Source organism: Oryctolagus cuniculus, chromosome 4, assembly GCF_964237555.1.
Source record: "Oryctolagus cuniculus chromosome 4, mOryCun1.1, whole genome shotgun sequence".
NCBI classification, from domain to species: Eukaryota; Metazoa; Chordata; class Mammalia; order Lagomorpha; family Leporidae; genus Oryctolagus; species Oryctolagus cuniculus.
Window position 1 is genome coordinate 8,178,711 of NC_091435.1, and position 13,448 is coordinate 8,192,158.

The window sequence follows — 13,448 nt, forward strand, 5'->3', positions numbered from 1 at the left end:
ACTCGCCAGGTCTCATATATCAGCCTTATTGAAACAGACCTTCGATGTGATACTTTAGTATTTGTAGAACCCTGCTAACTACAAAATGAATGGTCTTCCTACTAAGAGCTTTTTTATGTTTTGCTGAATGGCTTTCTTTCCTGCCAAGAAAATTCCATATGATAAATACAGCACTAAATGGATGGATTCTGTGCAGGACAGAGCCACTGGGCACTCGGAAAACGCACATTACTCTGCTTGGGGTGTTTTGCTGAGTATGGCAAATTAAGCATTTTAAAATAAGGTGGTTTGGGTTTCAGGGTTCAAGTTATGTCAACAAACATAAAACGCTGTCCTTTCTCTGTGTTTCAAAAGTGAAAAGGATTAGTTCTTATGGCTCCAAAGAGCTCTGTCGCCATTTTTATGGTTGTGTTTTTCAGCAATCTCAACAAAAATATTAAATTTTTCCTTATGCAGCTCATAAACAGCTATTGCATACACATCTATATTTATTTTAAAAAATGTATATTGGCTACCTAAACACTACATCATGCAGGCAAATTTCCTAAGGAAATTTGAACCACAGGGATATGTAAAAATGTACATGAGGGTACTTTATAAAGGTGTATGGGACAATAGAATTAAAAGACACTTTTGTTGCGGTGCAGCAAAATTTGCAATCTGTACATGCGAGGAATTTTCAAAATGTTCATGGAAAATGCAGATCATGAGAAATATGCACAGATTTTCAGAATCTCTTGCACCAAAATAAACTTGTGTTTTAATTCATTTCTCCCTAACCTTTCGAAGCCCCCTCATAGAGCAGCCATCCCGGGCTTTCTCCCTCCCTGCCTCAACTATAAGCAAAATAATTGTGTTGACCAAAAAACACGGAGCTAAATCATGTACTAAACAGGCATGGTTATAGCTCTTCCCTTGCCAAATAGCCTGAGCTGTTCTGTAGGTATGACACGTGTGGGCCCATGTGCGTGTGCACATGTGTGTGTGCCTACACCAAGCGGAGCGTAGGGATCAGAAACCTCTATTTCCTAATACTTGGACCCTGGACTAAGGAGTCAATTTGAATTTTGTGGTTGTCGCTTTCATTTTGAAGTACAAAAGTTGGACAGCAATGATCACTTGTTTACTAGTTTAAAAGCACACATAAACATAACAAAGTCAAAAGAAGTAGGTGTCTTATTCCAACACTTAAAAAAAAAAGTTAGGGGCCAGCGTTATCGCATAGCAGGTAAATAAGGCTGCTATCTGTGATGCCAGCATTCCATAAGGGCACAAGTTCAAGTCCTGGCTGCTCTACTTCTGATCCAGCCTCCTGCCAAGGCACCTGGGAAAGCAGCAGAGGATGGCCCAAGTGCTTGGTCCCCTGCACCCATGTGGGAGATGAAGCGCCTGGCTCCTGGCTTCAAGCCTGGCCAGCCTTGGCCACTCTGGCCATTTGGGGAGTGAACCAGTGGATGGAAAACTCTTCTCTCCCTCTCTGCCTTTCAAATAAATAAATCTTTTTTTTTTTTTTAAAAAAAAAAGGGGGTTAATAAGGTTAATAAAAGGCGTGCTTTATTATGGATGGGCTTATAACCATAAAGAACCATTTTTGCACCTACACATGGACACTTCAGAGACAGAGTTCAGACAGTTCAGGCCAAAACCGAAATGAGAGACAAACTGCCACTCTGTTGCATTTTCACACACTGCTGGCAGCCCTGGGGGTGTCTGTTCCCCGTGAGTATCCCACAAGGAGTTTCACCCTGACTTAGCGTGAAAGACTGGCCCTTAGCGAGGTCATGTCATGGAGGGTGATTGGAAGTTCTCAGAATACAGAAGAGCACCTTGCAAATACAAGCCGGGGTGACCACCACTGTCCTTGGAAAACCCATCCCAAAGAGGACTCCGACTTCTTCCCTAACACTTTGCTTCCTAAATCAATCTTTAATAACACTTGCATGTTCTCTGTATTAGCTCAACTTTGTGTGAATAACGACAATCATCTAAAAGTGCAAACAACATCAAACAGCAGCGACTGGAGCATCCTACCCAGTATTTCTGTTACCATTTAAGAAGACACACACACACACACACACACACTCTCTCTCTCTCTCTCTGTGATTCTGCCTCGACTTCCTTCTGGGCATTTAATCAGGAGCAGGAGGTAGAGCTGAGGGGGAATTTGTTGTCTCTTACTGCAACAGCACACCATGAACACTCCCACACACTTCCATGGGCCCCGCTGGCACCGCATGTTGGCACGGATGCCCGCACAGCCCCGCAGGGAACAAACGTGGCCGCAGGAAATCAGCGCGACTTCTCTGTTCTCAGTTTTTCATTTCTGCTGGGAAGGCCGAGACAAGAGTTCGGCTACACTTCCTTGGGAACGGTGGGACCCACGACACGAGGGTTCCTTGCTGCCTGACCATCAGCACAGAATCCAATACTCTGACCTGGGAGGGTGCTTGGACTCTCTTCGGTGGAGTTGCGATCAGCAGGCATAGTTGTCATCTCTCCAATATTTTGGTTATTCTTAATTATTGTGGCCATAATCAATCCATCCTATTTCCCCAGTAGAAACAGACAGAAAGACAGAGGAATAGGATGCTAGACCGAGCAGTCTGACCGAACAAACGAGGTTACCTTGGGATGTGCACGGCCCTCAAGCATGGGCCAGGCCACTCCAAGGACAAAGCAGCAACTGTGTGCTGTCAAGTGGTGTGGGTGCCTGAATCGTGTGTAGTTTGTAAACCACATGAAACGGGTACTTGGATGAGTTTCTCACCATGATCCTCAAAGAGGGCTCCAACACCCGTTATTTTATAATTTAAGTGGTGGTTCACGGAGGGTCAGTATCTACCCTATCAGACCATGAAAACCTCACAGCTGAGTGCATTTCCCTTTTTTGTTTTGTCTGCTAGGGAGCTCAGACCTAAGTTAAATATTTGACGTCAGTGACTTTTTGTGACAGTTTTGACCTGTCATTGTAAACATGCGTGAAATGTTTTGTTGTGTTTCTGACATTACTAAACCTATCCAAGTGTTTATTAATCATAACTAGAAAAGGCAGTAATGTAATCAAGATCATTTCATGGAGCAGCTCAAGAATAAAAGCCAGCCTGGGTGGAACTAAAGGAAGCCTGAATCATTTTTAATAGGACAAGATGGAAATTAAAAAAAAAATCATGGAAAAATGTGGAAATAGTAAATTTCATATTCTCAACAGCATTGGCACGCCACATGACCATGAGACAGGGAGGTGTAAAACCCAAAGCCCAGTGGGCCGTGTCTGTGCGGTCCAGTTCACAACAGGAGGAAAAGGAAGAGAAGTCTCCAAATAGCTCGAACCTGGGATTTGCTGTACAGGGGTTTGCATAAGAAACGCCCTGGCACACAGACCCACCAGGACAGGCATAAAGAGGCACCTAGTGTTGGAAGGGAACATTGTAAACAAATGTTAACAAGTTAAAAAAATAACTGTATTTTCAGAAGAAGGCAAGGAACATGTCAAATGTAGGCTTCCAAATCTGATAATTCGGTTTTTCGAGGAGGATCTCTGAGCCCCACCAACTAGCAAGCTCTCTCTGGACTTCAGCACACTGGAAGGCTGGTGTACTACAGACTGGGGGGCTCTCTGGGGCCCATGGTCTGTGTCCGTCACCAACTCCGCTGTGTCCAGTTGTGATGAAAACTCCCACAACGTGAAGGAACTCTTGAGACTTTCAGAAGTTCCGCCCACATTTGCAAATGGGACCTGTGGGCCAGGCTCCCCCGGGGCCGTGCCCTGGGCCCAGGCAGCAGCTGACTCCTGTCCCAAAGCCTTGGTTTGATGTGGATAAATTAGGTTCACTTTCCCCAAGGGATGGCCAACTCCCTTTTAAAAGATGGTTGCCCTTTTCCCTAAAAACTGGTAATCTTTAGATCTTCAGATATACTAAAGGAACCCGAACCTCGCTGTGCAAAACAGTAGTAAACCGGATTTTACGAGTTTCTATCACAGGCATATAAAATGCTTTACTGAAACGCCCACTGAACTGGAAAAACTCAGGAGAAACGACCCTGAGCTCCATGTGAACACTCATAAATCTCCCACTCCCCTTTCAGTCTCCCCAAAGCACACTCTGCAGAAAACCCGTGTCTCCGTCAGCACCCCGCTCTCTGCACAGCAGTGCACAACGCATGCACCCAGCAGCTCCTGTGCACGGCGAAGTCTCCCTCAGTGGGGCTCTTCTCCGCGCCAGATAGTCCAGGGGATTAGACACAACCTCAGAAGACGGATCAAAGATACAGGGATCCACTCCCAGGGCAAAAAGGAAGCCAAAGAGCAAAATGTAGCATTGGGGAGATCGACCCTAAGAGGATGATTTGGCAAAGCGGGATTGGGATTCCGTTCACACACAAAAGCAGATGTTCAAACAGAGGTGGGAGGGCTGTGGAGTCGTGCAGACACTTGGTTTGCTGTTTTGGTTATGGGTAAAGGAGGCAGTACCTACCTGAGACAAGCCCAGGTGCACAGAAGCCGTCTCGGATATGTACATGATTTTGCCATCAGATGCTACCACAAAAACAAATCCATCGAGAGTCTGCAAAAGAGAAGGCGTCGGGGTAAGAGAGGAGAGTTGTGTGTTAGAGTGCGGCTGGCAGGGGTGTTCCGCTGGGAGGAAAAGCATCCGTGTGATTAAGAACGCACGCTCTGGTGCAATGCAGAAGCGCCATAAGAAAGACACTCAAGGTTTAATTCCCAGGCCAGGCTCTCCAAGGCTTTTAAAGCACTTAGAAAGAATCTTACAGCCACATCACAAAATCATGCAAAACAGTTGAGAATTCCTATCATGCCCGGTTTAAATGTAGTAGCTTTATTGTTTGGAGTTATTTCAGCACTTAGCACAAATCCGGAGTTCTATAGTACTTGGGGGGAAATCTGCCACTCCACAGACCATTTTATGTCATAATTGGCAATCGCTTATACCACTAGGACACAGGGTTTATTTGCCACAATTTTCTAGTTACCCCTAAGTACCACTTTCATAATAAATTCCGAACACTACCACTCCCCAGGAAATAAAACAAAATACTCGGCTATTTTACTGGACTGTGTCTACAGAATTATTTATTTAGAACTTATAAGAGATCAAATAACCTTAGCAAAATTCAAGGGGAATGAGTATCCACTTCTGAAAAATGAAAGCTATCCAAATGAAATTCTAATTTTGCCTACTTTGGCTAGCCCTCAAAAACACAGAGTGAAATTATAAGAGGTAATTAGGACAAATAAAAAGGTAATGATTATGTATGTCAAGGATAAAAAAAAGACTAAATTATTCTTGAGAAAGGAAACTCTTTTATTTACCCATTCAGGTTTTAGATCAAGAACCAAAGAGAAGCAGTAAAGTTGGTGACAGACCAGTACAACCCACAATGCTACCCCCATAAAAATATTCCAAATTAATTTCTGGCCACAATTTCTATTTTTACAGCATATAATTGAAACCAGATCACCTTTGGTTTTTCTAACGCACCCCTCCCGAGGTGCGGGGCTAGCAAAGGTAGCAGAAGTGAAACTTGAAAGATGCCTTGCTTTCTCCAGTTGCCAACAGTTTACTGCAAAAATTCTTGGCCAACGAACCGTCAGTGCCTTTCCTTAGGTTCGGACTGGAATCAGGATGTCCCAAGAAGCCTTACTCTCCAGGGTTCCCACCGAGCTCACGAGAATCATTCCCCAACTAACCCTTTCAGAAACATAAACTCTCAAGGCAGGAATGTTTTGGGCCATTTTGCTTACTTCTTCTTCTCCAAAATCGTTTAAGAGAAATATATTTAATGGAATGCATGTCTCCCAGTATCCAGGACAAAGGAGTGGGGGGGGGGGGAGGACGATCATAATTAAATTTTAAAAGTTGCCAGCAGTAGCCAAAATGTTAAGACTCTCGTTGGGGAATGCTGAGCGCGCCTTGCTAGCTTCCGGTCACCTCCCGGGCTGCCGCGGGTACGCAGTGCAAGGAACCCCCGCACACGCCGCCCCGGGATCAGAGAAAGAGCGCGCAGCGGCCAAGTCGGGGGCTGTAGCCTCTGCCCGCCACTTAGATGTCCCTGATGTTTAGTGTCACTTGGAACAGGCAAGGGCAGGAGGCAGGCAGAAGGCTGCGGCTGAGCTGGCGCGGAGTTAGGGCCCACGCGAGGGCGCGAGCCCGGCTCCCGCGCGCCCTTCCCCGCCGGGCCGCAGCCCCGCGCGCCCTAGATGGCGAAAACGCCGCGTGCCAAAATACTCCCCAGTGTCATCTCCTCCCCAGTGCAGGCGTGTTCAAGAGCAAACCCCGACCTGGGCATCCGGGGGCGAAAGAGGTTTGCAAAGATCTGCTTTTCCTGCAAGCGCAGCTTCTGGCTGACCCAAGTCACCGCATCCCGCAGCCAACTCCCCATCCACCCCCCACCCCGTTAAAGAAAACACAAATTGGAGACAGGAAATGCAAAACAGTTTTCGGTAGGCATTTTTCGATGGCAGAGACAAACGACGGGAGGAGCGGGGGAGGGGGGGATGAATAGAGTCCTTGAGGAGCCTCTGGAGCAGGCGTCCGCAGTGCCCCTGCCCACGCCAGTCGCCAACCTGGAAGTGGCGGGGCGCGTGCGGGTGGGGGAACCCAGCCCCAAGCGCTCGCCCCGGCGCCGCGCGCCCCTCGGCTGCGGGCCCTGGACGGGGGTGCTGCGTTCCTGACCCCAAGCCGAGCCAGGTGAGCCCAAAGGCCACTCCACATGGGCTCTTGGGCTGTACTGTTTGGGTCAGCTGGTCTCCGCCTCTTGCTGTGTTACCCGAGACCCGTCCCCTAACCTCGTTGAGCCTCAACTTCCCTCCCTGGGGGCGAAAAATGGAGTTAAAACCCCACCTGGAACCCACCCTAGGTGAATGGTGAAGGGAGATGACACAGTGGGGCTTTGAAGGGAATCTGGCTCGTGGGGCCAACTGTTTCAACATCTTGGTACTGCCGCCGCCTTTGGGCCGCTGCAGCCCGAGTTTACAGCGGATGCACCGGGCTCAGCGCGGCCGGATCTCTCCTTGCCTGCACCAGAGCCTGGCGCAGGGCAAGCGCACGGCCCACGCTGCCCTGGAAGTGAGGTTGGAAAGGACTTCGCCACGCCCAGGGGAGCCGTTCGGCCTGTGTCTCCGCTGGGTTAAGTCCCCAGGACTGGACCCTGGCTACACCCCATGATCCCTCCCGGGGCGCCGTCCTCGACCTCCGGCGACCTCTGCAGCCTGGGCTCTGGCCTATCAGTCTGCCTGGCGCCGCTCGGGGAGGAGACACCTCGAGGCCGGGTGGCAGCGCTGGAAGGAAGCCCCTCCCCCCGCCCTCCACGCTTCTTCCCCGACTCGGGGCACTACCTGCAGCAAGTGCGATCCCAGCTCCTTGGCGACGCTGTCCAGGGGTCCGGCGCGGCTGGGCTGTCCCCAGGCGTCACCTAGACCTGCACGAGGAATAAAACAAACCAGTGAACCGCAGCGTCCAGCCCGAGGCCAGGGCGCCGGGTGGAGCGCGGGGAACCCCCGCACCCCGCGCCTCCGCCCCGAGCCACCGCCTATGCGCTCGCCTCGCCCAAAGCCCTCAGTTAGGAGCAAAAAAGCCGGAGGAGCAAAGCCCGCCGACGCCTCCAGCCCAGGCCCCCTGAGCACAGGGAGCCCGCCTGGCCCCCAGCTCCCACGGGTCGCCCACGTGTTCACGGCTCTGAAATTGCCATTTTATTTGAAATGCCACAAAGTAATCTAATCTGCTTTGAAATCGGCCATCCTCGGAGCCAAACGGGGATATCGATTAGACCCGTAAATATTTCCCCAAGGATCCCACCCCTCCCGCCTCCCCACCCTTCCCCAGCGCCCGGGGCAACTTGGCGTCCTGGGTCCCCACTCCGCCTGCTGCTTCGACCACCTGTCCTCGTGCATTCTCCCTGGGCCTCTCCCCGCACCCACCCTGGGGGGCTTCCCGGCGGCAAACCCCCAATCTGCCAGCCGCCAGAGAGCCACGTGCACGCTCCACGGGAACTGGGGGTGTCTGCTGTCACATAATGGGGGTCCCCCAGGCCCTCACTCCCTGACTGGACCCCCCAACCCCTCCCCAAGGGCACCAGTGCCTACAAAAGCGCTCCTGGGGTCCCCTTCTGCCTGCGCCCTGGGCCCAGCTCCTGTGACCTGGAGGAAGCTCGGGCCCTGCGGGACAGGCGCTCAGTGCGGGCTGGGAGCCGTGCCCGGTCGCTCCACTGAGCACCCGATTCGCAGCTCCTGCCGTTAGCGCCCAGGCCCCGACACTAGGCAGCATAGGCCGCTGACCGCCGCTAAGTCCCACCCTCGCCCGCAGAGAGCATGTCCGCAGGTCCCCAGCCGCCCACGGAGCGCGCATCGCCGGTTTCGGGGTGGGCTGTGGGCCCGCCAGCGGGTTCCTCTGGACCACCCGCCAGCGCAGGGCCACGGGTCGGGAGCCACTGAGCGGCTGGCACCGGCAGGGAGCAGAACGTGGCCAGCCGCGGTCTAGCTGGTGAATGCGGGGAAGGAGCGCAGAGCGCAGAGGCGCAGCGCCCTGCAAGCGGACAGCCATGAGGGGGTCTCTGGGAGTCTCCGCTCCGGCACGCTGGGTCTCCCATTGCCCCCGCGGGCGCCCGGAGCACCGCGGCTTCTGCAAAGCTCCATCAGAGGTGAAACGCGCACCCCGCGGTGCGCGGCTGAGCCCCGCCGCTGCAGGCGCGTGTTCTTCAGTTTCCTGGGCGCTGGGAATCAGAGGCTTGTCCGGGTCTCCCCATGGGGAATTGGCCAATTTCCGCGCGTCCTGGTTTCCCGGGTCCCCACGCAGCTGGTGGCTCCACCACGGGAGGAGGGGTCTTCACACCCCCTGAACAGGTTACCCGTGACCACACCGCACAGGTCCTTCCTCCGCTACACCCGGGCGGGCAGCCTGGTGGCGGAGGCGTTTACTCCATTTAACCAGCAACAGAAAATACCGAAAGTCAGAAGTCCTGGGGTTTGAGTGAGGAAACAATTTAATAAGGATTCAGGAACTGATTTCTGGAAGTGGACACGTGCACCCTTCGCTGCCCTGCCTCTGGTCCCTTCCCAGCGAACCTGTCCTCCCCCCGGTGGTGGAAGGATTTGGGGGGCCCCTGGACCTTTGGGAATAATCCCCAGACCCCGCTGCCGTGCCCAGCGCTCCCAAAAGCCTTGCCGAAGAACCCGGCTCTACCGACAAAAGTGCTTTGAGCTCACGGGACAATTTTCCCTGTCGTTCAAATACCCCCATGCTTCAAGAAAGCCTGTTCACATCCATCATTTTAACTTTTTCCTTGCAGCTTCCCGATGCCCCCGCTGTGCCGGCGGAGCTCTGGCGTGCTCGCCCCTTTCCGACCGGGACAGGACTGTTTCCCGAGCACTCCCCCCCCCCCCAACACACACACCTCACCCAGGCCCGGTGGCGCTGCCAGCTCTTCCATTAGAAACCGCTGTGGGCGAGGTCCTTTTACTAAGCCCATAAAAATCTACTTTGGGCTGAATGCAGAGAGACTAAATAAGGTAAGGTTTGCAAGGGGGAAAATCGTTTTGATACTGTAAAGCGAGATACCTAGCAGAGGAGCCAGCCGCTGAGCACGTGGCCTTTATCTGCACCTAACAAAGGACTTTATTTATTTGAAAAAAAAATGGGGAGGGTACAGAAAAAGTCTGAGTTTAGCAGTGTTGGTGGTCTGGGGCCAGGAGATCCTGGGAGCCCCTGGCAGCCAGTGGGTCTGGACTGTGGGTCTGGACTTCCCCACCACACACACACACACACACACACACACACACACACGGCAAGTTTCTGGGGGACCCTGAAGTTAGGGGGCATGAGCGGAGGCTCAGTCAGCCTACAGTGCCCGTCCCCCCCTCGGCAGTGGAGGCGCCCCCTTTCCCTCTCGACCTCCCGGAGTTTGTGGGTGCAAGCACTCTGCTCGGTGTCCTTCCGAACCCCAAGGGACCACTGCCTAAATAGGGTCCCTCCTCTGTGCGCACTTGGTTAGTCAGTTAACAAACTGCTCCTGAACAAGTGTTGTATAGGGGTCCCAGCCAGGCCAGGGGGTGCCTCCAGACACAGGTCACAGATTAAAAACAGCCCGAGGCCACACAAATGAGCCATCTGGGAAAGAAAACCACTCCTCGCTGGGGGGCCGGCTGGGACCCTCTGGGACCAAGGGGCACACTGGAAGGAGCCAGCCTCCCCTCTTCCAGCCAAGCGGCCGCTGTGACCCTGGGTGCAGCCAGGAGTCCCGGCCTGGATTTTGGAAGAATACCAGGTTACTGGCCGGTCTCTCATTTCCTGGGGCAACCTCTGGTATCTAAAAACGGTGACCAAGAACCTCCACAGGCACCTGTGAACATGGAAGACAGGGCTCTGGGAGAGGGAACACCCAGTAGCCCTGGCAGGGAGCCGGCGGGGTCTGCAGGGGTCTCACCTCCCTGGCTTGAGGTGCCCATCCTGCCAGTGGGCCGGTCTGAGCTCCAGCCGGGCCCTGACGCTAACCTTTCCAGCGTCTAGAAGGCAGGCGTTTGGGGACTTCCTCCGCTCTCCCACCGCCCCCTCCCTCCAGCCTTCCCTGGCCCCATTATCCCAGACCCTCTTCCTCCCTCTAACCGCGCGTCGGGGAGCGGAGGGCATGTTTTTGGGGTCCTCGGCTACCTCAGCGTGTGAATCACTCCCAAGTCAGACGAGGAAGGCGCACAGTCCCCAAGGTCGCTTGGGAACGCCCGCGCCCATCACCCGGATGGCGCTCACACTCAATCCAGAGCGCGACCACCTGCGGGGCTGGGGGCCCTGGGGGCTGTGTTCGGGGGAGCAAGAAGCGCCTGTGGCTCGCGCTCCCATAAGGACCCTCTCTGGCCGTGGGATCCGGGACACAGTCGTTATATAGGGGTTCCTGCGGCACACTTCGTGCACTTTCCAGCCTCAGAACCCTGTTCTCCTCTGAGCGCCGCGGGAGAACGGGAGAACCGGGGAGAGGGGCGACGCCCCAAATCGGCTGGGAACAAGAGGCTTCAGCCCTGACTGCCCGCTCTTGGACAACCGATGGGATCTCCGCGATCGCCAGCCCTCGGGAGCGCCAGGCGCAGCAGCCCCGCAGCAGCGGGCACTAGGCGCAAAGCACTTGCAGCTGCCCGGCGCCGCCGGGTCACAGCTACCTCTCTGGGCCCGCGGAGTTCTGGGGCCTGGACTCCGGTGGCGCGGAGCTGAATCGCAGCCCGTGCGCTCCAGCTCCTCGCCTTCAAGGCCACAGCAGGAGCGTCCCGTCCCGCGACAGTCAGGTTTTGCTTTCTGGATCCGGGCCCCAGACCCACAGGCTTCAAAGTAGAGGTGGGGAGCAGGCTGGACGTGTTCGCGTTATTCTATACATTGAGGTTTTTTTGTTTAAAAAAAATCAGCATTTCGGTACAGGGCTAGTTTTTTCCTTCCCAAACCCTCCAGATCAAATTGCTTTGATTCTATTTCTAAGTCAGTCCGGCTTGGCCGGGCAAGGCCCAGGTGTGTGCACGGGTGGGGGTGCCTGCCTGTCATTCAATGTAAACCCACAGGAGTCAGGGCCTCGAATCCCACCACTCTGGGTGTGCATGCAGCATTTTGTAGCTGTAACTTCCCCTCTTCCACCCACACCCATCCTGGGCCTTTCTGGTCTAGGAAAGCGAGAGGCAGTGAGACTCAGCTGGGGCCTCCGGCAGCCATGCCTCAACCAGCCTGCCGTGAACAGAGTCTAGGAGGAGACACCACACACCCTGTGTGTCCACACTCTGCGCCAAACCCTGGCACCCTGAAGTCGGTGCCTTGTTTGGCCTTGGTCCTGCCCCGTTTGCCCACTCAGGGGCTTCCGCAGCCCCCCCCCCCCACCAGGGAGAGCCCTACGGCTACAGCCCAGCCCTGTTAACTAGCCTCTCTCCCTGCTCCTGCTAAGAGACCAAGTTTTAAATTTCGGGTCCGCATTTCAAAGGGGTCTCGTCCTCCCTCTCTCTCAGCCCGTCCACTTCCCACTTCTTAGTTCTCTGCAGAAGGGGAGCAAGGGCGGCGTCCCAGAAAGCAGTGGCCCTTACGCCCAGTCCAGCCCTGCCTTGTGAGCTTCTCCCGGAGACGCTGGGCAAGGAGTGACCGAAGACTCGCACCTGCACTGCGGGTTCTCTGCATCCTGCTGCTTGATCACAGCGACCCCGCGCAGGCCCCAGAGCTGCTAACGGACCCATTTCACAAACTAGGAGACTGAGGCCCACCGAGCAGAGTGATGGTAGAAGCTTTGACGGGTTGCAGTATTTGAAAACACCCGGCAGGCAGAGGACTGGCCTGCGTGCCCGGTGCCCACCGCGGCTCTGGGGCCTCCCTCTGCCCTGGTGCAGTCTCTCTGTCTCTCCTCCCAGGTAGGACTGGCTTGCCTTTGCCCTCGCTGGGGGACCTTGGGAAGGGGCTGTGCCCAGTCTGTCCTCAATTTCCTGGGCAAAAGAATTAGTCTGCTGATTTTTGTTGTTCCTCAGGACCGTGCTGGTCATTTTCTGGCTCCCAAAGTCCCAAATTGGTTTTCAGATTCTTCTTAAAGATGGCATTTGGCGGATCAGTTCTGTTCAGCTCCTATCCCTTTGCTGCTATCTGGGGACCATCTGGGGGCTGCCACCAAAGAGCAGGACCACCGTGGCCCTCAAACCTGCCTCCCCAACCCTAGCCCCAGCCAGGTCCCATCCGGAGCCCCCAGCCACATCCTCCCGTACAGGATTCCCGAGAACCATGAAAGCACCGTTTCCACCCGCCAGGTTCCTCGTGCAGTGGTCCTTCTCTACGTCCCAAGCTCCCAGCTGCACAGCTCCTCGGCCCCAAACTGAAGGGAGGGGACTAGGGCTGCAGCCTGGAGCTACAGGTCGGGGGCTGCTCCCTTCTTCCCGTCCACTCGGGAGAACCCACAGGTTCACGGCCATTCCCCAAACAACTCCTTCCAGACCCCTCCAGGTCACTGCGCGACACAGATGGTTCCGCAATTGGCCGGCTCTGGAACACAGGGATCCAGGTCTGGACCGGCACCGCCATGCCTGCAGTGGGCCCACAGCACAGCCGTGCTGCCCCAACAACCAGAACTAAGAGGTACGGGTCTGGGATAAACGTTAGTACATCGCATAGTGGACTCTCCCGGAAACCCCCAAACAACGAATGGCTCACAATTTGCCGTCTTTGCCCAGGCCTCCCCTTTCAACTAACTTGCGTTTTATTATTTTTTTAATTCATCGGCAAAGGATCACTAAATCTTCTGATCATTTCTTCCTCCCTTTTGACTTCGGAACCGGGTGGAGGCCAGGGGCTCAAAACCCTGTCCTAATTCCACAGCTGCTTCGTGCCAGGCGGTGAGCAAACTAGTTAACACCATTGCTCCCTGGTTCTGGTACAACCGAATTCTCTGTGAATTTCCATGGAAACTTTAGCCTGAGAATCGTTGTTACT

General features: G+C 54.2%; 1 protein-coding gene across 1 annotated transcript in view; it reads right to left on the minus strand.

Annotated features, from left to right (window-relative positions):
* SIM2 (SIM bHLH transcription factor 2) overlaps nt 1-13,448 on the minus strand; it is a 42,407-nt gene that overhangs the window by 26,891 nt on the left and 2,068 nt on the right. Inside the window, exons 2-3 of the mRNA XM_051833637.2 lie at nt 7,358-7,440; nt 4,476-4,565 (exon numbers count right to left, since the gene is read on the minus strand). Coding sequence (XP_051689597.2) covers nt 4,476-4,565; nt 7,358-7,440 — 173 coding nt within the window. The remainder of the gene's footprint in view (nt 1-4,475; nt 4,566-7,357; nt 7,441-13,448) is intronic.